At 33.3% G+C, this 27,114-nt stretch overlaps 3 protein-coding genes across 4 annotated transcripts in view; 2 read left to right on the top strand and 1 right to left on the bottom strand.

Annotated features, from left to right (window-relative positions):
- LOC126744251 (collagen alpha-5(IV) chain) overlaps nt 1-19,426 on the top strand; it is a 51,016-nt gene extending 31,590 nt beyond the window's left edge. Inside the window, exons 2-24 of the mRNA XM_050451624.1 lie at nt 12,035-12,232; nt 12,285-12,329; nt 12,381-12,462; nt 12,519-12,721; nt 12,771-13,016; nt 13,070-13,232; nt 13,290-13,532; nt 13,592-13,966; nt 14,089-14,572; nt 14,628-15,097; nt 15,152-15,382; nt 15,440-15,636; nt 15,689-15,851; nt 15,911-16,114; nt 16,170-16,415; nt 16,482-16,733; nt 16,792-17,222; nt 17,274-17,421; nt 17,481-17,720; nt 17,778-17,955; nt 18,014-18,128; nt 18,442-18,692; nt 18,746-19,426. Of these exons, the coding sequence (XP_050307581.1) occupies nt 12,035-12,232; nt 12,285-12,329; nt 12,381-12,462; nt 12,519-12,721; nt 12,771-13,016; nt 13,070-13,232; nt 13,290-13,532; nt 13,592-13,966; nt 14,089-14,572; nt 14,628-15,097; nt 15,152-15,382; nt 15,440-15,636; nt 15,689-15,851; nt 15,911-16,114; nt 16,170-16,415; nt 16,482-16,733; nt 16,792-17,222; nt 17,274-17,421; nt 17,481-17,720; nt 17,778-17,955; nt 18,014-18,128; nt 18,442-18,692; nt 18,746-18,914 (5,334 nt within the window). The 3' untranslated portion in view covers nt 18,915-19,426. The remainder of the gene's footprint in view (nt 1-12,034; nt 12,233-12,284; nt 12,330-12,380; nt 12,463-12,518; nt 12,722-12,770; nt 13,017-13,069; nt 13,233-13,289; nt 13,533-13,591; nt 13,967-14,088; nt 14,573-14,627; nt 15,098-15,151; nt 15,383-15,439; nt 15,637-15,688; nt 15,852-15,910; nt 16,115-16,169; nt 16,416-16,481; nt 16,734-16,791; nt 17,223-17,273; nt 17,422-17,480; nt 17,721-17,777; nt 17,956-18,013; nt 18,129-18,441; nt 18,693-18,745) is intronic.
- Nucleotides 19,427-19,471: 45 nt separating this feature from the next.
- On the bottom strand, nt 19,472-22,152 carry LOC126744254 (thioredoxin reductase-like selenoprotein T homolog CG3887). Its single transcript, XM_050451626.1, has 3 exons — nt 21,908-22,152; nt 20,265-20,394; nt 19,472-20,209 (listed from the first exon to the last, which is right to left on the bottom strand). Exons 1-3 carry the CDS (start codon nt 22,066-22,068, stop codon nt 19,889-19,891), a joined length of 612 nt encoding a protein of 203 aa, XP_050307583.1. The 5' UTR covers nt 22,069-22,152; the 3' UTR covers nt 19,472-19,888.
- Nucleotides 22,153-22,450: 298 nt separating this feature from the next.
- LOC126744253 (PITH domain-containing protein GA19395) lies at nt 22,451-25,544 on the top strand. 2 transcript variants are annotated; one of them, XR_007663091.1, is made up of 5 exons: nt 22,451-22,815; nt 24,742-24,863; nt 24,921-25,025; nt 25,080-25,350; nt 25,411-25,544. XR_007663091.1 is itself a non-coding variant. In XM_050451625.1 (4 exons), the coding sequence occupies exons 1-4, from the start codon at nt 22,627-22,629 to the stop codon at nt 25,285-25,287; spliced, it is 624 nt and encodes a 207-aa protein (XP_050307582.1). In that variant the 5' UTR covers nt 22,451-22,626; the 3' UTR covers nt 25,288-25,544. The 2 variants fall into 2 exon arrangements, 1 of the variants encoding a protein (XP_050307582.1); XM_050451625.1 differs by having other exon boundaries at nt 25,080-25,544.
- Nucleotides 25,545-27,114: the final 1,570 nt, after the last annotated feature.

Below are 27,114 nucleotides of genomic sequence, written 5' to 3' on the forward strand. Positions count from 1 at the left end.
TTCTAAGTGAACCGAAATTTTTAAAATGGACATCGGTCAGCTTTTAGATTTCAAATCCGTTATCATTCGTTAATTAAAGCAAAATTCTCAAGAGTTGCGGTATTATATAAAAAATGGCTTTTTCTGTCTTTGCAGATAAAAATTAATTCATATACTGATTGCTAAATTAATTAATTAAATACATGACACAATAAAATCTTCATGATGCATTTTCCTTCTTAATTAAAGCTATCTTTCTTGGAAGCCATAATGTATTTGATATTTTCAAGTATATGTTTGATCATCTTCATTTATTTTGACTCCCCTTATTACACTAACTTCATCATATCCCTGCTTTCTAGTTTTATTCAGAGGGTTGTGACTCAACTTTGAACCTTTCTTTCTTTAATGAATATTCCTCGAGTTTTTGAGATGTGCCACTCTAAAGGAGCTTATGATATCTTTCTTCAATGCTATCATACAACATTTTCAATATTTTTCATGTGTTAACTGTTGAAGAAAATATGGACTGCGTAAAGGAAATCAGAAATTACTTTTGCTGCCTAAAGAAAGACTGTTTAAACTGCCTGGAAAATTGTTTTAAAGAAAATTTAGCTTGTTCACTTTTTTAAGTTTTGAATTTTAAATTATGTAAGTCACAATGTTCTGTGGCTAAAATGACTTTTTCCCAAATTCGACAGGTACGGAAAGAAAATTGCACCTTAATCAACTAGTTTATATTCTGTCAAGTTATTTTACCATAATAACAAAAAATTACTTCTCTTGTTTTAAGGCAGTATTTTTTATATTTCAGCAGGCCTAAAGTCTTTCGAGGTAAAAATAAAGTAATTTTCCTTCCAGGCACTTGAAACAATTTTTGTGCTTTTTAACAACTTTTTGTTTTTAATTCTCTATGAAGATTAAAGATTGGGATAAAGATTTAACGTCTTTCTTAGATACTAATATACAAAAACAATAATTTTCTAACTTTAGATTAAACTGAAAGATGGTATCTGTTGTCCGGAAAAAGAAATCTTTCAGATGAACCTTCCAGAGGAAATAATATGCATCTTAATTTCTTCTTTTAATGGTCAATATATTTAAACCCTTTTACAGAAAATGACTGTATCATTACCAATAAAAACTCCATAGCAGTTTCCATAGATCTTGCAAAGGCTGATACTGTTTTTCACCAAAACCTTCTTGATATATATATTTATATATATATATATATATATATATATATATATATATATATATATATATATATATATATATATATATATATTCGTTTTATTTATATATTTATTTTTATACTTCGTTTTATATATATATATATATATATATCCCGATTACAAGCTGAGATCCATTTTTGTTATACGATCAACAACCCGAGATCCGATTTTCAAGATGAGATCCGTTTTCGGATCTCGCCTTGTAACACGTGTATATAGGTCGCATTTGAATGCTAAAGGTCTAAAACGTCTTTTTTCAAAAAATTGTCCGGATCTCGTTTGGCACGATTATGTATATTATATACTAACATGTGTTCCGTCCTAAATCTCTAGGTGGCGCTCGAGCCGCCTTCCTCTGTATGCTGTATTTCAGTTAAGACGAGATCCGTCAATCGCGGCAACGTTGATGAATTATTTTTTAACTGCAGGCGCGGATTTTTATGGGGCATTAGAAAATGAGCTTTGTCTTGAACTTGATGATTTGCAATATATAGGGACATAAATTATTATTTTTAGTTGCCAGCGTTTTTTAAAGTATATTACGATTAAGACGAGATCCATCAGACCAGCATGACTAATGTCTTTAAGCAGGTGATAAAAGTATAAATAGAGGAAATAAACTTTGATTCTCTAAACTAGAACTTCTTTGCATAACGTCAAAAAAATTAACTGTTAAAACATTTTTAACTTATACGCTGCAGCTTTTATTAGAATCCGCCAACAAATAACTGCAGAGAAAGAAATTAACAAAATTTGAAATGTCAAATTGTATGTAGACTGACCCAAGTTTAACATTTTTAGCTTATTCATAGCGCTCTTTTCCAAAATTAAAAATTTAATTTTTTTATGGTATGTTTAAAATTAGAAAATTTTAAATAAAATAAAGTCAATTTACTATTAGATGGGTTGTGATAGAAATCAAGTAAATACGGCAAAAAATGAACACTTATGTTAGAATATTCTCATTTTCTTTTTAACACTTCTTTAAAAAATAACACACGTCAATCTTGATATAGAGGTTTGACGTTTAATTTTATATTTGACAAAGTTCTGTCAATTACCTCCTCACCTCCAGCTAAGCTTACTTTGATACATCAAATGGGAATCCCCATCGTGTGATACATCATTGTGAGCAGCATTAAAATGTCTATTCAACAGTACCAAAAAAATTAAATAGATTGAAGTACCAGCAAATAATGAGCTAAAATGTCTGGTAATAGTGAATATTTATCGAAGTCATACTTTGGTATGTCATATGGGTATCCTATAGTCGTGTATAAAAATGTAAGTTTATAGACTTATAAAGAGTAAGGTGTGAAAAGGTGCTTAAAAAAACAACTTAATCAGTTCACAGAATTTATTTTATTAAGTGCTCAAAATCTGTTCTGTCATTCGCGAGACACTAATAACGTCTGTGTTGAAATTCCTCACGAACATTGGCAAGTGTTTGTCCGCTAATTTTTCTATATTAGCGAGTTATTCGCTCCTTTATCAATACACATCCCTGGAAACTGTTTATTAAGCTACTCTCGAACTGTCACAGCGTAGTGCGGGGAATGTTGTTGTAAATACAAATTGTTTTATCAAAAGATATCCACTTGGTTTTCCAAAGATTGGACGATTCAAGGATATATTGTATTTTCAAAAAAATGGACTATTTGGACTTAATGAACAGTTTATTACCATACATTTTTACTTGTAAATCGCTTCAACTTGCATCCAATTTTTTTTTTGGCGAAGTAAAATGGAAAAGTGTTTGCCATTTAAAATAATGTGTGACACAATGAGAGTAACCATTTGGCCTACTAAAGTTTAAGTTAATAAAATGTCTTTTATTACCACACATTTTTTTTAAACACTGTTGAATAAACATTTTACATGCTGCTTACAACGATGTGTCACACGATGGAGGTTCACATTATGACATATCAAAGTGAGGTTAACTGGAGGTGAGGTGTTTGGCAGAGTTTAGCAATTTTTGAAGTTTAAAATATTTCCTAAAGCAATCCAAAATGTTGCTCATTGGCCACTACGCTGACTCATCACAGTGGAAATTTAAAATGAGTATATTTTCTCCACAAGATGAGATCTCGAATCTGTTTGTTTGCCCAGATGCATTTCTGACGATATTCGATTCTCACGATATTTGTATACGTAGCAAGAAAGAGATAAGTTCTTTTAAAACAAAGATATTAAGTTTTTTAAAAAATACAAAACATAAACATGAATATCCATCTGATTCAACTTATTATTAAGTTTGTAAGTTGATAAACAAAAATATAAAAATCCTATAATTCTTTTAGGTAATAATTCCTAAAATTCTTTTAGATAACGTGAATTATATTTTGGAATCAAACATATTTTGAACAAGTTTGAGATATTTTTTTTCCTTAAATGAAACTTCTTGTATATTTTTGCATTTTCAAATTCACCGAATAATTTTGTACATGTTTTATAAATATTACCTATCTTCAACTGTTTACGAAATAATTATGTTTAAATAATAATTATAATACTTTATTGCAACAGAAATTAATAAATTATATTGCATATTCCTAAAATTTATTTTATCAAATGCTGGAAGTGACCGCCATTAAGATAATTTTAAACCAATTATTTATGTCTACACAATCATTTATGTATATAGTTCATTCACGATTTAAAATTCAGGTATTTTTTCTTTCTTTTATTTTTCGGACATGTCGATTAGCATTGTCGCTTGCGCGTTTTTTCAATAAAAATTTTCTATACAGGGTACCTTAAGTAGAAACTATGGCGTCAACATTAATTTTTTTTAAATGGAATACCCTGTATATGATATTTTACAATTATTCTACGATATACCCTGAATACTTTTTGCATAGCACACCATAAAAGTCAGCGGTTTGTGAAATTTGACGTAATAGACTAGTGAAACATACCTTATTAAAAAATTAAACTTTATACAATATTTATTTCAACTGATGTTCAATTTTTTGTCAATTCAATGCATTTTCGATCGACAAGTCTAATTTCTTGTTAAATTCTTGGCTTTAAGTCATCAATATTATTTGGTCTATTCACATCAAGTTGGGATTTCAAATATCCCTATTAAAAAAATATAATGGGGTTACATCGGGTGGCCACCATTTGTTAGAAAAAGTTGCATCCAGAAATTGTCGAACAGCAATGGCAAAGTGAGGAGGTGCCCCGTCTTGTTGAAACCATATCTCGCTCGTTACTAGGTATGTCAGCCTCTTGTGGATCAAGGAATAAAACAACTAAAGCAGGGATAAGTTCAAACTATAGAAAGTCTCAGTAGCGCTTTCCGTTGTATTGTATCTCCGAAAAAAAAGGGTGCAAAGATTCGATATTTCACAATACTTGCCCACATATTAAATTTATGAGGGCACTGTATGTGATATTGTTGGGTCAAATGAGGACTTTCGGTTGCCCAATATCTGCAATTTTCCCTGTTAACGTGAGTTGGGTTAACGTGTTAACTTGAGACCCCTGTAACTAAAATTTCCATTGCAAAGGACGTATTGAATCAAATGGACAACAAATTAAATATTACAATACAAATCGTTTATTTGTCAAAAGAAAAAAAAAAGAATACGCTTTATGAAAAAAGAAGGCAGCATGACAAAAAGGACGGTTCATCGAATATAAAAAAAACCGCTTTACATGCTCCTTATCTTAAGGAAAACATATGTAAACTATCCTATACAAAACAAGCAAAACAGCTAAATATTTCTAAATAATCATTAGTATTTAGTCTATGAAAGAATTTAAAACGAGCAGTAGTCGCAATAAATCTAGAATTAATTTTGATTTTTTAATTACTTATGTTTCTTTAGATATATGGTATGCTATACAAAAAGTATTCAAAATATATCATAGAATTGTAAAATATCATGATATTCCATTTAGAAAAATGAAGGGTGACGCCTTAGTTTCTACTTGGCACCTTGTATAAAATATAATTTATTTCTTTAAAATGTTTATTTAAAAAATGCCCAAGTGACAATACTACTCGATGCATCCAAATAAAAAAAAGAAGAAAAAAATATCTTAATATAAAATTAATCTGTTCCTTTCATCGTAAATGCACTATATAACCAATCATTTTAATTACCTGTATCTCTGTAAATATAAGTGTTAATTATTTAAAAGTTTCAACTGGATTGTTAATTTAAAATATTTACGATACACTAAACTCAGAGTTAGAGAATCGAAACAATAACTATCATGTGATGAGGAAACTAGAACACACAACGAAGTTTGAATAATCTTGATGTCTAAATATTTGAATAGAGAACCTGTAAGTCAGTAGCAATGCAATTAATATGAATATCTTTCTTGTATTTTGTAATTTAATTAAAAATAACAACCTCCATTTTGCTCGGCCAGCAGAAGGTATTCTTTCAAAGCACACATAGTATAAATCCATTGAAAATAAGTAGACTGAAGTTTTGAAATAAAAAATTGATTTAAAAAACTCTTAAAGGTGTTAAATTTAATGAAAATAATAAAAATACAAACATTTCAAAGGAATCAATCATATTTAAATGTTATCACAATAAAACTCATTCAGATTATTGTAAACACTACAAAGGAGAAAATTACAGACCTTCTTCCGAAATAGCTTAAAGAAAAGAGAAAAGCGCTGTTCAATGTGTTCCAGTAAACGATTACAGACTTTAATTTTATACATGATTGATTTGTTAATCAACGTAGAATGGGGCATTTGCAATACTAAATTAGCAGCAATATACAAAATCTTCTCCTTAAAACAAACACACTTTTGAAAAGCCAAGAAGAGAGTGCTGACTACACAAACCCCAAAACCTTATGCCATATAATAATCTCGACTCGACGGGACTGAAAATACACCTAAGTCGATAATCTCAAATTGCATTCTGTGACGTCATCAAAATTGTGACAAAATACTTCTTCAATTGACTTAAATGCTGAATAACGCCTATTAGTTATTAACGCCTATTATTATAATGTTATGAATTAATCAGAAAAGTACATATTTTCTCGAAGACGGTGGAATAATAAAAGACCAACTTCAATTTCAATTCGATAATTCGAAAACGTGTAAAAAAGTATTGTTAGAGTAGAATATTTATCGTCCTGAATCCCGGCTGTTACTTAAAATGCTAACATTTCAAACGATTGTGACATTTCTTTTTTTTTTATTACTTTAAAATTAATTAAGGTATTTTTATAATTTACACACGTAATTATCAAAACACATAATAACTAATATCAGCAAAAATTAAAATATTTAAACTTCCAGTATGTAATTTCTAATATATAACATTTCTAAAACAAGACTACTCATGATTCGATATCTTTTATTCTGATTGACCAATTTTTTTGTGAGAAAAATATTATTTTTAGAGTATAATTTAGAAAAAAATTAATCTAAAATCTTGCAAATAACTTATTATTAGAAGAAGATTCTAAAGAAGTCAATTTACGAGTAATAAATACAATGAAAAATCAAGCTACATCAATAAATGAGTCGCTATATAAATTTACTTCATATAGGCCAATATAGCCATAAGGCATATAGACCCTATAGGAATAAGCCAATAATATTCCTTATTTTCACGGTAATCCTTAATTACCATAAAGAATTATACCTAATATTCTATGAAAGAAATGAACCAATAACCAAAATATCACAGATTTACGAGATTAGTATATTTAACTAATTTAAAAAAAAAAGAAATTAGTAGTTTGTTTAGTTTGCTTTCATTAAGAAAAAAAAATCATCAATCCGAACACATAGACTTTTATGGGATCCGACCTCTTCCCTTAATATTGTGGCACACCTATCTAATACATATAGCCGTAATGAAATATAAAATATTAGCGGAAGATTTTTAAAATATAGTCCTATTTTCTGTTTAAATTACTGAATTATCGTCAGCTACATTATCGTCACAGTATAGACCTCTTTAATTACTTCTTAGTTTTTCGTTGTTAATCTACGTTCTTCTATAGTTTCCATTTGTAATAATACAGAAATAGTTTATAGGTAAACATAAAAGGTTAACAAAACCTAATTTTGTTTTACAAAATGGCAATATTTGATCTGGCAACATCGTTGGATCTCGCGTTATGCGGCGACTTTAATGATATACAAGGTCGGATCTCGAGTTTCATCATATATTTAGTGGATCTCGGGTTGATATATATACATGGTATATATAAAGGGGTTGAAAAAATCTACCCCTCTCATGATTCCATTAATTGAACCACTTTGTTAAATATATTAACAAATTATTGCTTCCATATATTAAGGGCTTCAGGTGGATCTCAGGTAGTCCACGATATGATCGGATCTCGACTTAATAGAAAGAAGTGTATATATATATATAAAACGAAAAATATCCTTTTATAAAATAGATGGGGATGTGGAGTGACAAAATAATTTACTGTTAGGATTATTATTTTTATTTGAATACCAAAACCAGGGCAACTTTAAGTAGTTTAAAGTCCTGTGTGCAATTGTGGATGGTAAATAAGAATTTGTTTTCTAAATCGGCAATTGTCGAAACGATGTAGTTCAAGGAGTAAATTTGGAACGTTTTTAGACTTTTTATTTTCACTTTTCTTTTTTGGAAGATTTAAAGAAAATATATTATTAACTGGTTTTAACTAGTAGTTTTTTTGAATTCTAACCAGTTTAAACCATTGTAATTCTTATAAGAAATTAGGATCGTATTTTAAGCTTTAAGGTCGCCTTCAGAAAAAATAAATTTATTTTTGTTCCAGGCCGTTGAAACGTTAAACTTCATTTATAGAATAAGAATTTTATTCCGTAAAAATATTAGTTGAGATACTAGATTGAAAAAGTGAATACCCTAAAGATTTACTAATATCAGTATACAAAAAAATAAATATTACTTGAATTATAGCTTGAACCATTTTTAAACAATATTTTCTTAAATATTAATTTTTTTAATCTCGTAATAATATTTAAATTAATTTTAGAGATATAGAGGATCTGATCACTTTGATAATTTTTTTCATGAAGATCACTAAATAAAAAGTTCAATAATTCAAAAAATTTAAATTATTATTATTGTGGTATTATTGATATATTATACTTTTTAATGTATAGAAATAATTCCATTAGCACTTTTTGATTATGACATTTTTTGATTTTTTATTATCAGGGTCTTACTCTCTCTTGGAAGCCAGAACATTACAAGTTCCAAATTCGATAAATGGTCGTCTGTTCCCTCTTTCCATTTATTTTTCATTATTTACGCATTTTAGAATGATGATGTCGAACCAAAATATAAAATGTTACCCTTTTCTTTTATCCTAAATAAACAAATTTCAAATGTTACATACCGAACTTTATTATATACCGCAGTTCAAACAAATCTAGGTTATTTAATATATAAAAAGAAACAAATAAGAGATAAAACGACAAACACATGTATAATACTATGTTGCAATTATCATCAATTTAGAGGCCAAAGGAAATAACAATCTATACCCTAAAAATAAAGTCTAATCTGCCTCATGTAGTCCACTCGCCAAGGTCGCTCATTTTTCTTTTTTCAAAATTTTGTAATATTAGTGTTTCGTTTTGCGTCTTGGTTCTTAGGAGACTGATATGTACGATACAGATCAGACGTGGGCTTATCGACAGTATTTTATTTTCGCATACTTAGCAATCGTTGCCCTTCGACAAAAAACAACCGATAAAAAAAATTGCGGAAGATATTTCCGGTTTAATTTGATTACGGCGATTGAATATACAGTAGTGTTATCAAACTAAACACAAAAAAAATTAATTAAAAATGAGCTGAATGGTATACCCGCTACGTTTTATGAAAAAATATTATCTTACCTTGCATTCTGAATGATATATTCTCTTCCAGAAAAAATATTCTATTCATGTTTCTAATGTGCAGCCTTCGATATTTTTCACATATTGACAAACATATAGGTTTTAAAGTCTCAATTTTACTTCTGATTTACTTAAATGCCTTGTGTGACTGACCTGAATTATAATAGATTCAGTAACATGTTAATTCCTAATATCATATGCCAAGAAGGACCATATAAGCGTGATTTTTTGTGATATATCATGATTATAATTATACATATGATTATAATTACATCATTTATGAAATTAATTTTAAAATATGAGTTAATTAAAAAATGTAAATTATATTATATTGGAATTACTTTTTTTAACAAAGCGGATATTTTTTGCTTTTTTGTTGTGGGTTTTTGTAGTTAAACTTTTAAAAAATATAAGGCTATTTTTGTCCTTATATCCCTTTTTTATCATCGCTTTTAAAGCTTGTTCTATGTTTAGAAGAATGACTTTTATTGGCCTCTTTTAACTAGGGCGTTCGGTACTCAACCTAAAAATCCTTCCGGTCTGTCGCAAGTGCAACTAAATTTTGCTGTATAATGAATTAATTGTTTCTTTATCATCTTGTCTGCTTGCTCTGATTGCGGAATTCCAAAGAAGATAATGTTGTTAACACGCCTTTCCCTTTTATTTATTTGAAACAAAGTTATTTCAACTTCAGGTTCTGATTGCTTTTCTTCTGATGGACATTTTATTGCCTCGACTTTTTTTATAATTTTTTCAATGCATTATTCACTTACATATCAGGAATTTCCTGATCTAACGTATCTTTTATCATAGATTTCTACAAAGAATCATTAAATAGTCACATTATTTTCAAATATTTGAAAGTAAATAATCTTTAAACCTTTTTAAAATCCTTAAATGTGCAAGTAAAACTTGTATCCTTTAATACATAATATACAAAGCCTTGTTCCGAAGAAAATGGTAGAACCAAATTAAGGTTAACACTAGAGAAGACTTCACTTACGTGAGGTCTCTTTAAGTGAACTGACGATGTATTTCAATGCATAAAAGAAATATTAAACTATCCCCAAAAAAATCAAATTATCTTATGGGTTGTCGGACGTCATTTAACATTAATTGGTGCATCGATGATGTAACGAAGAAATTGTTACGTAATCGTGATCAACCGTGAACAGTTTCGATCGACTCTTTTTATTCCAACCTCCGGAGGTCATCAGACGTCTTGTCGGTCGGTATAAGCTTTTGCACCGTCATAGGATCATTAATTATCCAGACTTTCTACAATAAGTTCTTATTGAAATAAATAAACTTATTAGTGCCATTGTTATAAAATACGAAACGATTAAGTTTAACAAATAAAAACGAAATGCGATCTTCACACCGAGTCGATCTTCGTGGGTGGCTAATATCAACGCGTGCATACTGCTTCCTACAGATCAGGGCGCCTACGCTAACTGTCTTTCATAAATTCATTCACAATTGGGAATACATAAGTAAATATGTATTATAGATTCTTTTTTATTTATTTGAGATTTTTTACTATATAGGGTGTATCTGAATTGCAAAGAGGACATTCAGGAACTGTAATTTTTTACGCTCAATGATTGTCTACTGTTACTATAAGCCACGCTCTTTTTCATAATTCTTTCGATAAAGATTTACCTTTTTGATACACCTCAAATGGTTTAATCATAGTGGATCAAGTTTAGCCACCCTTACTGTCACTAAGAATATATTACCAATGGTAGTTTACTGACAAGAGGAGAGATCCGAAATTCTATGATTTCTCAAAGAGACTTTGAAGTGATTTTAAGGAATAAAAATTCATTGGTACAGTAAGTCAGACCACATCAAGTTTTTTTCTATGTTTTTTTTAATGGTGCTTTATTGAATTTTTATACCCATACACAAGAAAATTTGCATATTATTGTGTTTATGGATTTATTATTGCATTAAAAATGGTATTACCAAGAGCGTAAGAAAAACATAAAATATTCTAAACAATACACAATTTAACTTAAAAATCATTTGATGACACTGGTATATAAAAAAAAATCCGTTTGGTTAAAGTCACTGAGAAATAAATCAAATCAATCTATTTCTATAAATTACAGATAATAAATATAACATAAGTCAATATAAATGAGACATAAATAGATAATAAAAATTAACAAATTAGTCACATTGAAGTTTAAGGATAAATGAAGGATCAATAAGAAATTTAAGGATAAAGTTATGATGAGTGACATATTGGCCCAGATTAACCTTGACATAACTAAAGCACATATATATGTACAATAATGGTACAGTCATAACGCCGAGTCTAATAAAGTTTTCCCTGCAGCAAGCTTGATACCATCAAAAGCCAAGAATGTTGTTGTTTTTTGTTCTATAGATAAATAAGTTTTGGATAAAAAAATCATTGTTTGGTGACTCAAATTGTGATTTGAATTAAATTGTCCGTTATAAATTTTAGTTACGAAATGAAGAGACGAAAATGTAAGCTAAACGGCATTTGTTTGTAAATATAATTGCCTACTATTTAGACGTTTTCATGCATGTAAAACCTAACTCACCAATCTTGTAAACATTGATGTATTGTACAATCTAATAAAATGTTTTTTATACTAGAACTAAATTAGCTCGAATTAGTTAGAACTAAATTCGAATCTTATCCATCAATATAGAATTTCTTATATATTTAAAAATCATGCTCATTAATTAATGTAAAATTCCCAAATAACTTCTCCAGAGACTTCACAGACTTGATATGATACAGAACACACCAATTACACACACTCTAAATATTTACGAGTTCGCTAAATTTGCAAACTTTAACGGATACAATATGTGTATTTCTAGCCTGGATAACCAGCTTTGCCAGATGGATTTCAATAACATAATCTTTTATGTGATTTTACATTTTTTTTATTAAAGATAATTAATCGGATTTTAGGGCAAATGCTCGGGATGTGCTTACCCAGTGAAATGCAATTGTACGGGAATCAAAGGTCGTGTTGGAGCGGCGGGTATTCCCGGATTAGATGGCTTACGTGGACCACCGGGTGACACCGGATATCCGGGAGGTCCAGGGAGTAAAGGTGAAAAAGGCTCGGATGGAAATTATGGACTTGTAGGAGACAGAGGACCACGAGTAAGTTATTTACACTAAAACATAAATTGCTTTTAATATTCATTTTTCATAGGGCGACCCAGGTGATCGAGGACCTGACGGATTTCATGGAACACCGGTAAGCTCATGATATCAAACATCACAGTTTAAGATAACAAATACATTACAGGGACAAATTGGTTTACAAGGACCCGAAGGTCCAGAAGGCTTGGACGGTTGTAATGGAACAGACGGAAGACCAGGAACACAAGGTAAATCATTCATTAATTATTACACATCAAGGAACTTTACTGAACTATGATTGTAGGTACCAGAGGTTACCCTGGAATACGTGGTTCCCTAGGACCAGAAGGAGATCAAGGATTGCGCGGAGAACCCGGTGATGGAGGTGGTAACTCAATCGGCACAAAAGGAGACCGAGGTGAGGCCGGATATGATGGTCTACCTGGATTAGTAGGTCCTTCAGGTCCTTCAGGAATGAGAGGCTACCAAGGATTAACAGGGCAACAAGTATGCTATCAATTTCTTATAGGCAAGAAAATGGTAAAGGTTTTTTCAGGGTATTATCGGTCCCCAAGGCGCAATGGGTCCTCCAGGAGAACCGGGAGCAGAACGACAAGGCGAAAAGGGTTTAAAAGGTGACCAAGGAGAGCCGGGAATAAAGGGCGAGAGCGCTGACGATGCAGGAAGTCAAGAGGAGGCCCCTGGATCGGAGTTACTTAAAGGACCACCGGGTGATAAAGGAATGAAAGGGGAAATGGGTGATAAGGGATGGAAAGGGTTTTATGGAGCCAAAGGCAGAAGAGTACGAAAATGTACAACTATAAATCTACAATACTTAATATATTCAATTACTAGGGCATCCCAGGAAATAAAGGTGCAGCGGGTTATAAAGGAGAACGTGGTGAGGATGGTCCGCTTGGTAAGCAAGGTAAAACAGGTCCCTCCGGTCCACCTGGTGAAAAAGGTTACAAAGGTGCCCCTGGATATGAAGGATCATCCGGTAGCGATGGACTTAAAGGTAATATTTAATTTATTGTCTATTCAATCCACTTTTTTTTAAACTAATAAATTTCAGGTGATCGAGGCCAAGATGGTGCCCCAGGTGTACCCGGCGAACAAGGTTACTCAGGGCCTCCAGGTGTATACGATCCATTCCTAGACAAAATAATTCAAGGCGTTCCAGGACGCCAGGGACCGCAAGGATATCAAGGCCCACCCGGGGTAAGCGGCCTACCAGGATTTCCAGGACAATCCGGCCCAATTGGACCTCCCGGTCCCCCAGGACCTCCAGGTCAAATGGGTCTTCCTGGTATTAAAGGTAATATAAAAAGTTTAATTGTTTGCTCAGTAGCTCATTCCAAAACCGTTTTTTTTCAGGTATTTCAATAAAGGGAGAACGAGGTGATGATGGTTTGCCCGGAGTTCCCGGTAAAACCGGTCAGCCGGGTCCTCAGGGTCCGGAGGGTCTTGCTGGAGAGAAAGGTATAAAGGGTGAAACAGTGGTCGGACCGCAAGGACCTTCGGGTATACCCGGATTAGATGGATTTGATGGCCCACCAGGTGAAAGAGGTGACCCTGGAGATAGAGGACCAAAAGGCTTTCCTGGAGTTGGACAACCTATAAGAGGACCTCGAGGTCCCGAAGGTCCAAGAGGATTGCCTGGTTTCCCTGGAGATAACGGAATACCTGGTTTAAACGGATGGCCAGGCTTCAAAGGTAGAAGAGGCGATGATTGTGGCGTCTGTAGACCAGGTTCGTAGTTTCAACAACTACCATTATGAATTATTCAATTAGCAAGAAGCATAAAAGATTTTTGGTTCACAAAAAAAACAACAAATTATGGATTGTTGTTAATGCTTTCGTTTAACTTATAGGACGCGCTGGTGCCAGAGGAGATGCTGGAGAAAATGGCAGAAACGGCCGCCCAGGTCCGATTGGCTTTATCGGTTTACCTGGCAGCAGAGGACCTCAGGGATTCCCTGGTAAACAAGGACCTCCTGGAAAGGACGGATTGGATGGTGTTCCCGGAACACCCGGTCTGTCTGGACGTCCAGGACCGCCTGGACCACCCGGTATACTTATTTATCCACCGGCGAGCTTATTAAATCCAGAAAAGGGCGACGTCGGATTACCGGGATGGCCTGGTCGCGAAGGTCCCGTAGGGCCACCTGGAATTAAGGGAATGGCCGGTGAGTGGGGACCCCCAGGAGTTACTGGGCCAGTTGGGGATCACGGAGATGATGGATCATCGGGAAGAGATGGACAGCCCGGTCGGCCAGGACTTCTAGGACAGAAGGGTGATCGTCATGATATTCCCAAAGAATTTCTTCGGGGTGATCAAGGTTTTCCGGGACGTCAGTAAGTTTAATTGTCCTTTTAATAATAATTACGAAAATATTCCTTCAATTTTTAGAGGACCGAAGGGTATCCAAGGTGATACTGGACCGATGGGGCTGGAAGGTACTATAGAAAACTTAGTCGATTTAAAAGGAGATCGTGGTCAGCCCGGTGAGCCCGGAGACCCTGGTCGAGAGGGTTTACCAGGTTTAAAAGGAGTAAGAGGAAATCCTGGCTGGCCGGGTTTGCCAGGAGACCAGGGTCCCGCAGGTCTATCCATTCCAGGACCTGTTGGCCTCAAAGGCTACCCAGGAATTATGGGAGATGAAGGTCCGAGAGGTCCTTCAGGACAACCAGGAACTCCCGGAGAAGCTGGGTTGCCAGGTGGCATGGGATTGAAGGGCGAACGGGGAAATCCTGGACTTCCAATAATTTATGGAGATATAGGTTTACCAGGACCCACAGGACCGAAAGGAGAACCTGGCAATGAGGGGCCCATGGGCTATCCCGGATTTCCAGGGAAACCAGGAATAAAAGGTTTCAAAGGTAAGTGGAAAGCATAAGTTATTATTATGGGTAACTATAAACCCTTTATTATAGGTACCAAAGGAGCTCCAGGTTATGCAGGACTTCCAGGTCCCATGGGAATAAAAGGTCAAATAGGCATTCACTACCCAGGTCCTCCAGGTCGTCCAGGTGCACCAGGTTTGATGGGTAGACCTGGAGATTTTGGAGATTTCGGTGAGAAAGGCGAGGATGGTGAGGACGGATATCCTGGAATACAGGGTGCTAAAGGAGATGTTGGAGAATTTGGTTTTATGGGAAGACCTGGTAAGCAGTCGTTAAGCCATTTTGCGTTTATATATTACTGAAAAGCGTGTATCTTAGGTGATGAAGGAGATATCGGACTGCCTGGTTATGACGGAGCTAATGGATTACCTGGACTAATGGGAGAACCCGGTCAAAGAGGAGATATCGGTTATCCAGGATACCCTGGACCACCCGGAATGAAGGGAAATGTAGGCCCAAGAGGTGACAAAGGGCTGATCGGCGATGTGGGACCTAATGGACTCCCCGGTTTACCTGTAAGAGAAACTATTATTCTCGATTTTTAGTATTAACTATTTGTGTTTTAAGGGTGACCCCGGAAAAACTGGGCCCATGGGAGAACCTGGCTTACCAGGTTTGGACGGTCAAAAGGGTGAAAGTACTTTTAGTGGTCAAAAAGGGGAAGCAGGTGAAACCGGGCTTATTGGACCTCCAGGATATGATGGTTTTCCCGGCCTACAAGGTCCAAAAGGTAAGAGACAAAAATTATTAATAGCAATAAATCTGGGTAATCTTTATTCGAAAATTTAGGTCGAATAGGCGATCAAGGGCCAAACCATGTTGGGGCGCCCGGAATAAGAGGACCTAAGGGAGAACAAGGATTCCCGGGCAGGCCTGGAGGATTTGGATTTAAAGGCGACGTAGGCGATATCGGAACTCCCGGTTCAAAGGGACAATCTGGTGACCAAGGAACACCTGGTTTTGATGGCAGGCCTGGCTTTCCCGGATTGGAAGGTTTTAACTTTTTTTAACAATATACCAACAGTCCTAATTTTTTTTTTAAATCAAGGTGCAAGAGGTGTGCGTGGTGATGCCGGAGAACCAGGACTTCCAGGTCTTAAGGGACAACCGGGAATGGAAGGAGAGCCTGGATTAATTGGTCTGCCTGGTTTACCCGGCCCAATAGGAGATCCAGGTCCAAGGGGTCCACTGGGACGACCAGGTCCGAAGGGTAATCGAGGGTTGCCTGGTATGACTTTACCAGGATTCGCCGAAAAAGGAGATCGTGGAGAGTTTGGAATGTTTGGATTAAGTGGTACGAACAATGATATACTAGCGTACATTACAAACATTACAATTATAATAATTTATTTTGCCGCAGGTCGCAAGGGACAACTAGGAGACTATGGCGCTCCAGGATGGCCAGGAGTGAGAGGAGACCGTGGTAGAATAGGGGAACCAGGAATTAGAGGAGATACGGGTGCTATAGGTCGAAAGGGACCTATGGGTGAAGAGGGCATAGAAGGAATGCCCGGATTACCGGGACAAAATCCCGAACCGGGAGAACCTGGTATACCAGGACAAGATGGTTTACCCGGTTTGCCTGGTAGGGTTGGGCAAAAGGGTGCTCCAGGTACCTATTATGAGAATTAGGATACGATAGGTTATATGACTCTAAATAATTTCTCCAGGTGAAGCCGGACGTGACGGTCCAACTGGACCACAAGGGCGTCCAGGTCTTTCTCTAAATGGAATCAAAGGTTTGCCAGGAGATGCAGGTTTAGACGGACCGGAAGGTCCTTTCGGCGCAGAAGGGTTACCGGGTCGAGACGGTCGGCCGGGTATTCGAGGTCCTAAAGGTATGACAGGCGATTACGGACTACCGTCCGGAAGTTTTAAGGGCCAGAAGGGAGATATGGGATATGCTGGCTCCAGAGGGTTTCCTGGAAGAAAGGGGGAACGGGGCGACTCTGGATTACCAGGATTTGCAGGCCAACCAGGATACCCTGGACCAATCGGTTTACCTGGTGACATAGGACCTAAAGGTTATCCCGGTTTTCCTGGACCTACTGGACCAAAGGGAGATGCTGGCGATTGGGGTTTAAATGGCTTCCCAGGAGAGGTTGGTCATACAACTGACGCGATGATCAGTTTATTTATTTATATTTTATAGCCTGGTGATGAGGGTTTACCTGGTTTGGTTGGCATGCACGGGCTTCCAGGGCGAGACGGTAAAAATGGTTTGCCAGGTCTTCCAGGGCTGAAGGGCATCATGGGAGATGTCGGAGAGCCCGGTCTACCGGGATTCGATGGTAGAAAGGGTAGGTTAAAGGCGTTGATTCTTAACATTTAAACCGACACTTATTTCTTTAAAAATTAGGCTTACCTGGAGCTCCAGGTATTCCGGGAAGAAATGGTAACCCTGGTTTAACAGGTCGCCAGGGTGCGAAAGGAGAACCGGCAATACCAGCACCACTGCCCAAAAGCCGAGGTTTTAACATTGTTCGCCATTCACAGTCTGAAATAGTACCCGTTTGCCCTCAAAATACGGTCAAGTTATGGGAAGGTTTCTCTCTTTTGCACATACACAGCGAAAAAAGGACACATGGACAAGATCTCGGTATGTAAAATTAAAGTCTTGGCTAAGGGTGGAGAATGTATAATCACATTTTTGCAGGTAATCCGGGAAGTTGTATTAGAAGATTCAACACGATGCCTTATTTATTGTGTAACCTGAACGATGTGTGCGATTATGCTAACACAAACGACTACAGTTACTGGCTCTCCACTACCGAACCGGTGCCAATGACCATGACTCCCATTTATGGCCACGATATTCAGAAATATATTTCTAGGTTGGTAGTAGACACAAATTTAGCATTTCAATCTCTAAAACTAATGGTGGAATTTTAGATGTTCGGTATGTGAAGCTCCCACTCGTGCTATTGCTATCCACAGTCAAACTAGTGATGTACCTCAATGTCCCACCGGTTGGGATGAATTATGGATCGGATGGAGTTTCATGATGGTAAGTTTAATCAATATTCATTTTATATCAGCAAACTCCGAAAATAGGAATCGGGAAGACGCTGCTGGTTTTCCAGCGATATCTCCGTTTATGTTAACGCTATTATAAAATTTAAAAAAATACTTTAAAGAGAATTATAACACCCAAGTCCTGTGAATTTGAATATGTTTTATTGCGTCAAATATTTATTTAAATGTTCAAATTGTCCTACTACTAGAATGTTTCTCTAATGTAGTCTTTTAATTTATAAGGGATACTTGTATTATAAATATTATAAAAGGGAATTAACTTCATACTGTTTATGATCTTACAGGGAACAGATGGAGGTGGAGGAGGTTCTTCCCAATCACTTGTTTCACCAGGTTCTTGTCTGGAAGACTTCAGAACTAAACCGTTTATCGAATGTCACGCTCACGGAAGGTGTAATCATTATGCCAGTTCCTTGTCTTTCTGGCTGGCAACTATTGACGAATATGCACAATTTAAGAAGCCGGTGCCGCAAACCTTGAAGTCTGGATATCTGACTTCTAAGATTAGTAGATGCGCTGTCTGCCTGAGGAGAATGTAAGTAATAATTTTCTGTTTTAAGGTTAAATACATATTTTATTAATTTCCAGGCCTTCAAGGGCAGATAGGGTGCAACCTGCCAACCTTCAGACCCATTATCAACCAGCCAGTCCGGCCTATAATCCGTATGGGCCTCAGTACAGAAGTTATTCTAACTACAGGGATAAAATACCTAGAAGACGTAGACCGCAAGCTTCATATTATAATAGACTAGGTTAAAAAAAATTTAATATAATTGTGGATAATTTTACATTAAAACATGTTTGTGCTGATAACGTCTTGTAATTAATATTTTTTTTTTGTAATTTATTAAGGTTAAGGATAGGGTAGTTAGGGAAAAACAGATATTTTGTAAATAAACACATTATTTTGTTAGGTTTTTTTATATACAAAAATTAATTACAAGGGTCGCAATTATGACAATATTTTACCTTTTGTGGTAAACTTAAATATGACGCGTTAAGTATTTATGTAAGTATGTAAAATATGTGCCATTAGTCATGTTAAGGTGATCTTTTTGGTCAATTTCTTTGACAAACTTAACTATGAGAATTTCTTATACGTTCGGCCAAGGTGATTAAAATAGCTATTAATATAGGTGTAAGTGGAAATGTATGTTACAAAGCTTTTTTTAGCCCTAATAACAATGCTTTAAAAAGTTCACTGCCGTAATACAATGTTTAATATTGTGTTAGAAAATCTGGATAATATATCAAATCGTTTTCTTAAAATAGTTTTTTATTGCAATATAGGTTTACTCAAAAAGAACCAAAATGTTTTCTTTTTAATTTTATTTAAATACAAATTACAGTTATATATCACAACAGAATGAATATCTAAATGGATAATGATTAATAATTTAATACATTTTTGATTGTTTTACATAAATTAGTCATATTTAAGGAATGATTTGACAACAATTTTTACCTCTCAAAATAGGGAAAAACTAAGTGATTAACATATAAAATTCTACATATTTTGAGATGTTAAGTAAGTATAAAAATACATCTAAATTTCATTGGTTCAGATAAATTAAATGACAATTATTATACAAAATAAAAAACGTGAGATGACTAATTTTTCTATACATATGTAATATTTGTCCATAACAAGTCAATTTTCTTCCTCTTAAGTAATGAACTCAACTCTTCATCCACATAAACTTTTAACTAGAATATCCATATGTTATAAAGTTATTTGGCATAGCCTTTAAGTTCTAATTTGGTATCAGTGAATTGCATGTGACTATCAATTATTTGGAACAACTCGGCTGGCTGGGGAATCCTTCCACTTTCCAATTTAGACCAAATAGGAACATCATTCAAAAATATTTCAAATGCCCCTGAAGATATCAGTTGTCCTTCAACCAGATTGCACAGGAAGAAAAGCATCATACAAGCATAGATTTTGTTTTCTAGGCACCATTGGTACCAAGATGGTTGTGGCATATTGAGGCATTGAAAAACATTTATTCCACTAATTAGGCAGAGTATTGCAACTATTTTAAGGGTTCCCTAAAAATAGGTATTTAGGATGTATTGTGTTAGAGGTAGTTTCTGGTATACTTACAATTACTCTAACCAAAAACATGTAGATGCCTGGTGGATCATAATTTGCTCCATCCACCAGTATGTACCTATATTTATTGTTTATGAGCTGCTCATACTGATCAAACATTTTTTTATATCCACAAGAATAACTGAAAATAAAGAGTTTTGATAAAATAACATATATGCATCATTTTAATGCAAAAATATAAAATGCAATGAGAATTCTGGAATTTCTTCATTATACTAGGGTTAACACATGATTTTTCACTTTCATCTTTAATAATTTTATACTGCTTTTTGGTAAGATCTTAATTATAGTATGCATCTGTGGTTTCATCTCTGTTCTATGCTGTATACATTGATAATTTACACCAGTTCAGAGAAAATGCATACATATGTTATTTTAAATTTGGTAATCAGAATCAATATCTAAATATTTTACAGTTTTTATATCAGAGAGGAAATATTAATGATTTTTTTTGTATATAAGATTATTAATGGTTTATTATTAATGATTATTGACTGCCCGGCTTTGTTGAAGCAGGTGGCTTTTAGTGTGTCAGTTTGTCTATTGAAAAGAAATGAAACATTTAAAGTTTGGCACCGTGGAACAAATTATGGAATGCAGTCCATTGGGTCTATCACTAAGTAAGTCACCACTAAGTCTTCTGAATCAACATTTGTCTCTTGAACCATTTGGAGGATCATTCAGCAAATTTAAAAGCAATGTTATACATGTGTTAAAGCAGGATGTAGGTTAGATTATAATATTTGTTGTTATAAGAATTTCATTATATTTGCCATTTTCCACAAGTGTTAAGTGGTTTATGTAAAATTTCCAATGGGGTGTTTCAGTTTGTTAATAAATAAACTGACCTAACAGATAATTAAAAAAATTATTAAAATATTAATAAGGTACTTTTATCAATAGAATGTTTTTATTCTGTTAGGCTTTATTTGCTTGCCTACTGAGTAGGCATTATAAGTAGGCAAGTACTCATTTACTTGCCTACTTATAATTTTCCACATTGTTTTTCATAAACATCATCATTATTATTATTAATACAAAAGGACACATATTTAGCAAATCAGTCTTTTTAATTATTTCTTTAGTAATGTAACATTATTGACATTGTGTTTTTATATAGATGAAATTATGGCTTGTGCATCAAAATTGTATGCAAAGAGCAGAAATAAATATCAAGAATTTTTGCAATTCATTGCTCAGTGGTATCAAGAGTGAAGAACAATAAAATCTTTAATATTGTTAAGTGTTTGATCACAAATTGTATGAATAAATTTAACTCAAGGCAAGTAACGCTAAGATTTGATTGATAAGATGGTTAGTTGAGAGCAGTTTATTTAGTAGCTCAAAAAAATGAAAGTAATTTAATATGCTTAAAATAATATGTAGGCATACATTATTGGAAAATAAAGAACTTATAAACTACATATGTAGAGAAACCAAAAAAGCTTTTGAAACACCTATATCAACAGGTCAAACAGCAAGTTATGTTTAATTAAAGAATTAAGTTAAGGAGGCTAATTTAATTAAGTCAATACTTTAGCAACTAAAATATAGTACAGTAAGACTTAGTAGTAATCTAGAAGTTTACAATATTTATAAAAGAGACATTATCAGTTAATATTTGTTTTACTTACCAATATAAAAATTTCAAGGTAGGTTTTCCTACATTTTGACTAAGTTTTGAAACTGGAACATCAATATCTTCTTGAGCAAAAACACTGCTAATATAAAACAGTAGGCATACAGAGGTGATGCTAAGAATGTAGGAATAGTTTATTAGTTTATTCCTTGCCATTTTATTTTATGCTTTTTATTAAAATAAGGGTAATAAGGCTAATGAAAAAAACATAAATCTAAAAAATTAATAATTAGTGAATGTCAGTCAGATGTAAGTCATAAGTGACTTGCGCTTGTCAAATTTGAATTTTGACAGTTGTTAAGAGGGAGCTAAGCCGTTTATACATGCCTGCGAAACGGAATAATATGAATTTTCACTTTTAATTTTGAAAATCTTAAAATTTCTGCTCTTATATTCATATTTGAAAATGTAAAACATCTCCCCGAAGACCTCAAAATATGCTTAGATTTATAAGTTATGTGCCAAAAAAATCTATTAGCTTACGCTCGGCAACCAACTTTACTGGCATCCATAACTTAACCTCAATTTTTTTTGTTATTGAACTGTCTATAGTTTACATACAAGTCATTGCTCATTTCAAATTTAGATCGTTTTGAATTCGTTTATGTTTAAAATAAAATAAGCCATAGAGTATCGCATATACCGGTCTGTCCCTTATTCATCTAAGAAAAAAACTCCCTAATAACTAAGGCAATCTTTAAATTGTTTTAAAAAATGCCGCCCCACGGTTCTGGAAAATGTTGCGGCGACTCCAGTCACCAGCATGAAGAGCCTGAGAAAGGGATTCAGTATAGTTTATATACCAAAATAAATATGAGCGATTTGGAATGTTTAAATGAGTCAGTGGAAGGATCCGGAAAGACTGTTTTTAAACCTTGGGAAGAAAGGTTGGAGCGGACTAGGGTGAGTTTTGGATTTCAATGTTCACCTTGTAATGTGGAAACGGCTAGATAGATGCATTAAAAGTCAAGTATAATTTTTGTGCTTTTTATTCAATATATTATGGTATTTGGAGTCAGTGTTTCTGTTAGGTTTTATATATCTGGCTGTAAAAATGGCCAAAATACATAATTTATCCAAATGACTTTTTATTGAAAAGATTCACAGGCTTGCATAACTGTTTATATATTCATCAATCCTCTGCAAATGAGGGTTTCTTCCATCATTCCATCAATCCTCTGCATTGTGTGAATTGATGGAATGATGACCCTCATTTCAGAGGTGAGATTTAATTCTCCAAATTTAATATTCATCCGACAATCAATTTTTCATGAAAGTATTTGAGATTGCTTCTTGTTTTATATTTGCATTTTTCCAACTACTCGCTGATAATTTGAAATTCTATATTAAAATTCAGAATCAACATGACTGCAACAAACTTCAGTCAGACTAGATCTTTTAACTCAGTGGTGTGACCAAAATGGAATAGAGCTTAATATTTTATTATTTAGATAACTCCCTTATTATTAGCTTCTAAGATTTGGAAGTGATGTGACATCCATTTATCTAGACTTAATTATTTCTAAATATTTACAAATATTGGGTTTATAAAATGTAGTACCAAAGAATTCCTTAACATACATTCAAAGTGCTATACTGCTTCCTAGTAAGGCTACACCTAGAGTACGGTTCTGCTGTAGAGTCTGCATCTTATAACATTCATATTCAGGTGAATGATACAGTTCAGCATAAGTTTCTAAGATATATTACATATCCAGGACAACATAATTTACTCAGATCTGGAAAACTCACCTCAAATAACAACTGTTCAAATTTGTCTCATGCACAGAGATCTTACTTTGTTCTACAATATATTGTACTTTCATTCCCTTATATTCATAAGTAATATACCTATGGACTTCATGGTTCCCTCTGTAAAAAACTGGTTTAAATCATTTCATCCAAGTTAACTTACATTGTACTAGCCAGAATTCATTTTTGAGAAGATTGGCAAATTACTTTTCAACTCAATTGGATTTCTCAAATTCAAAATATTAAGAAAACAATTTAAAGACTGTAAATAAAATTCTGAGGCTAGCTGCAATAATACTGTATTTATCCTATTTGTGGCAGAACAAAAAATTTATTTATCACTTAATTTTGTTTTATTTGTGGTTAAATGAAAGCTTCTTGTAAAACTTTTATTAATCGTTATTTTATAATTTTTCTTGTTACTTTTGTTTTAGTCATTTTAAATTATTTATCAATTGTTTTTGTGATACCTAGGTCAGGTTTAAGCTAATAAATGTTGTATTATTTTGTGATTTTTTTTATATTGGGCCGCAGTCCATTATATCCTTTAATAGATTAATAAATATGCACAATCATATCCCTAGAAAAAAAAGGCCTAGCAAGTAAAAACTACATAAAAATTATATGGATTGAGAAGTCTTATACCCTACACTCACTCCCAAAAAAATTGTGAATTTTATGTTAGACAATTTTTTTGGTCCTGTTAAATTTTATAAAAATGCAGCACTTTAAAGATAGAAATTCATAAGACAAACTAAATGTACAAGAATCTTTTTCTTATCTCTTATCTTACCTGAAAATACATTTGGACATGTAATTTAAATTCTCCTGTGAAATTATTTCACAACCTCAAAAAAGTTAACAACAAAATGATTGATGAGGATCAGAAGGTCATGATATTTTATGATTTGATCAATGCTTCTGATTGAGTCAGACACCACATAAATCTGAAATATATAACTTTTTTATAGTTTCATAAATAAAATTCACTGTTTCAACATATCTAGTATATAGATACTAACAAATTATGCTGTATTTGACTGAAATATGAGTATAAAACTAACTGTTTTTTCTCAGTTTGTTGAGTCAGATGTAGATGAAGAACTCCTGTTCAACATTCCATTCACAGGCAACATTAAGCTGAAGGGAATAATTGTGATTGGAGAAAACACAGATTCATATCCTTCAAAAATGAGACTGTAAGTACACATTTTTATTTAAAGCTTTATTTAATCTCTTGTCTTTGACAAATCTAGATTTAAAAACAGACCATTTATGACTTTTGATGACACATCAGCTGCACCAGACCAAGAGTTTGAGTTACAAAAAGACACAGAGGGAGAATTAGAATATGCCACCAAGTAACTACCTTTTTGAACTTTTGAAATAACTTATTTAAGGTAAATTATTTTCAGGGTAACTATCTTCAGCAATGTGAACCACTTGTCTATTCATTTTCCTGGAAACTTTGGAGATGAACACACAAAAATAAATTATATTGGACTGAAGGGGGAATTTTCAGAAGCCCATAGGCATGGAGTGACTATTTGCAATTATGAGTTGAGACCTAATGTTGCTGATCATGCTAAAACTATGGATAATGTTAGTAGGGAAATTTCTTAAGTTATGATAGCTTGCCCGAAAGTGTTTTACAAGATATTAATAACAATTTGCATTATTTTTTTGGTAAGATCTTCATTAACATGTAGATAATATGTTAACTTATTCATTCTATTAACAATTTAGTATATTTAAGCAGCAGGTTGAAAATACAGGTACAGAGCATTTAAGAACTACTAAATGTGACCTTTTTAAGGCTGCCAATCAAGGTTGCAGGAAATCATGTTTGTTTTTGAATAAAAATGTTTCTTTTTATTGAATCATGTTTTATTTTAGTTTTTTAATTTTTTCTAAAAATAATCGACGCAAATTCTTGGGTATTATTTTATGATTATAGGTATAATTTTTTATCTAATGAACAATGTGATTCTGAAGTAAACTAAGACTGCTAAGCATTTGGGTGTTCTCCAAGGAGAATCAATTGGCAAAAGTTCCTTTACCGTCAAAATCAGAGACTTAAAATGTATGTCAGTCTCAGGGTGGTGATGCTTGGTTTTCTTATGAGAAATTTCAGGGTTTTCTATTAATTTCTTGGTTTACAGTTTTATATAATGTAAATAAATTGTTTTTTATAACTTTCCTTTAACATATTTCCAACTTTCTATCTAGTGAACAATTTAATCTTAAAGTAAACTAAGACTGGTAAGTATTTGGGTAATCTCCAAAGAGAATCAGTTGACAAAAGAAACATTTTCAACAAATTGAGAAACTGACTTGAAAAGCAAGTCTTATCCAAATGAAAAATTGACTTTTAAAATGGATGTTAGTCTCAGGGTGATGAGGTGCTTGGTTTTCCTATAAGAAACTCGAGGGTTTTCTGGGTATTCATTTGGACACCCTACTGACTATTAGGTTGGCAAAGATATGGTCAAAAGAGTTCGGGATAGTTTTTGAGACTGCATTCCAACTTAATATGTAAGAAATGAATTGAATGTTAGCATATGCAATAAAGAGTAATATTAGATGTAAGCTTAGTTAATGACATCTCCACCTATCCTTAGCTCTTGGAAGAAATTAAGTAGAATGTACCTATGAGGTGATTTAGTGTCACATTTTACCCAACCAAATATGGCTTGGACTCTTGGATGAGAACCTATTCGCGAAATTAAGGAATGAAATTGATAAATAATAAAAATTAGATGGCAGTATTTACAATTTAGTTGTAATGATGATTATGAACCAATTCTTTTTTTAATTTATTATTACAGTTGTGACAGATTTGCATAAAGGTTTAATTTATTTTGTTTTTAATCTTGTGTACATAAAAAAACTATAATTAAGAATTATGAATATCAGTGGCATCTTCATTAGGTTAATAAACCCTGCAAAATTCATATTTTTAAAGCTAATAGAGAGAGCAAACTTAAATTGACTACTATTGAATGCCTGGAAAAAATAACACCCAAACACAGGATTATTTCCAATTTGTTGAAAACTACAAATGCCTAAAAGATAGGATAAGTTATTTCTAATCCAAGAAGATATAAAATTACAATAAAAGCCTGAAGCAAAAGAAAAAATTACTCCTAAAAGTTCAGAAGTTAAATTTATTCAATAAAAAATGATGTCAATTTATTGGAACAAAAGAAAACTAAAAGCCTCAAAGAAACATTACTTTTAATATACCTATGTGTATTATTGATATGTAAACATAATGTATTTGCAAAACAAAATACTAAAACAAGTTTGATTAACTAGTTGGTTTTTGCACCAAAGAACATACCTTTAATGTAGACATGAAAAATTTGGCTTTGCTTTTAAACCCACAATATGTACTCACAGAAACAGACTACCAGATTCAACTCTATTTTCTCTTTACTTATTAAGACC

This window comes from Anthonomus grandis, chromosome 13 (genome assembly GCF_022605725.1).
Source record: "Anthonomus grandis grandis chromosome 13, icAntGran1.3, whole genome shotgun sequence".
NCBI lineage: Eukaryota > Metazoa > Arthropoda > Insecta > Coleoptera > Curculionidae > Anthonomus > Anthonomus grandis.

Excerpts from the sequence above, each read along its gene's own strand:
- LOC126744253 (XM_050451625.1), top strand. The coding sequence starts at position 22,627 with ATGCCGCCCCACGGTTCTGGAAAATGTTGCGGCGACTCCAGTCACCAG. Across the intron at positions 22,816-24,741 it reads AAAGGTTGGAGCGGACTAGG|TTTGTTGAGTCAGATGTAGA; the intron begins GTGAGTTTTGGA and ends GTTTTTTCTCAG. Across the intron at positions 25,026-25,079 it reads GAATTAGAATATGCCACCAA|GGTAACTATCTTCAGCAATG; the intron begins GTAACTACCTTT and ends AATTATTTTCAG.
- LOC126744254 (XM_050451626.1), bottom strand. The coding sequence starts at position 22,068 with ATGGCAAGGAATAAACTAATAAACTATTCCTACATTCTTAGCATCACC. Across the intron at positions 20,395-21,907 it reads ACCTTGAAATTTTTATATTG|TTATTCTTGTGGATATAAAA; the intron begins GTAAGTAAAACA and ends CTTTATTTTCAG. Across the intron at positions 20,210-20,264 it reads TGTTTTTGGTTAGAGTAATT|GGAACCCTTAAAATAGTTGC; the intron begins GTAAGTATACCA and ends ACCTATTTTTAG.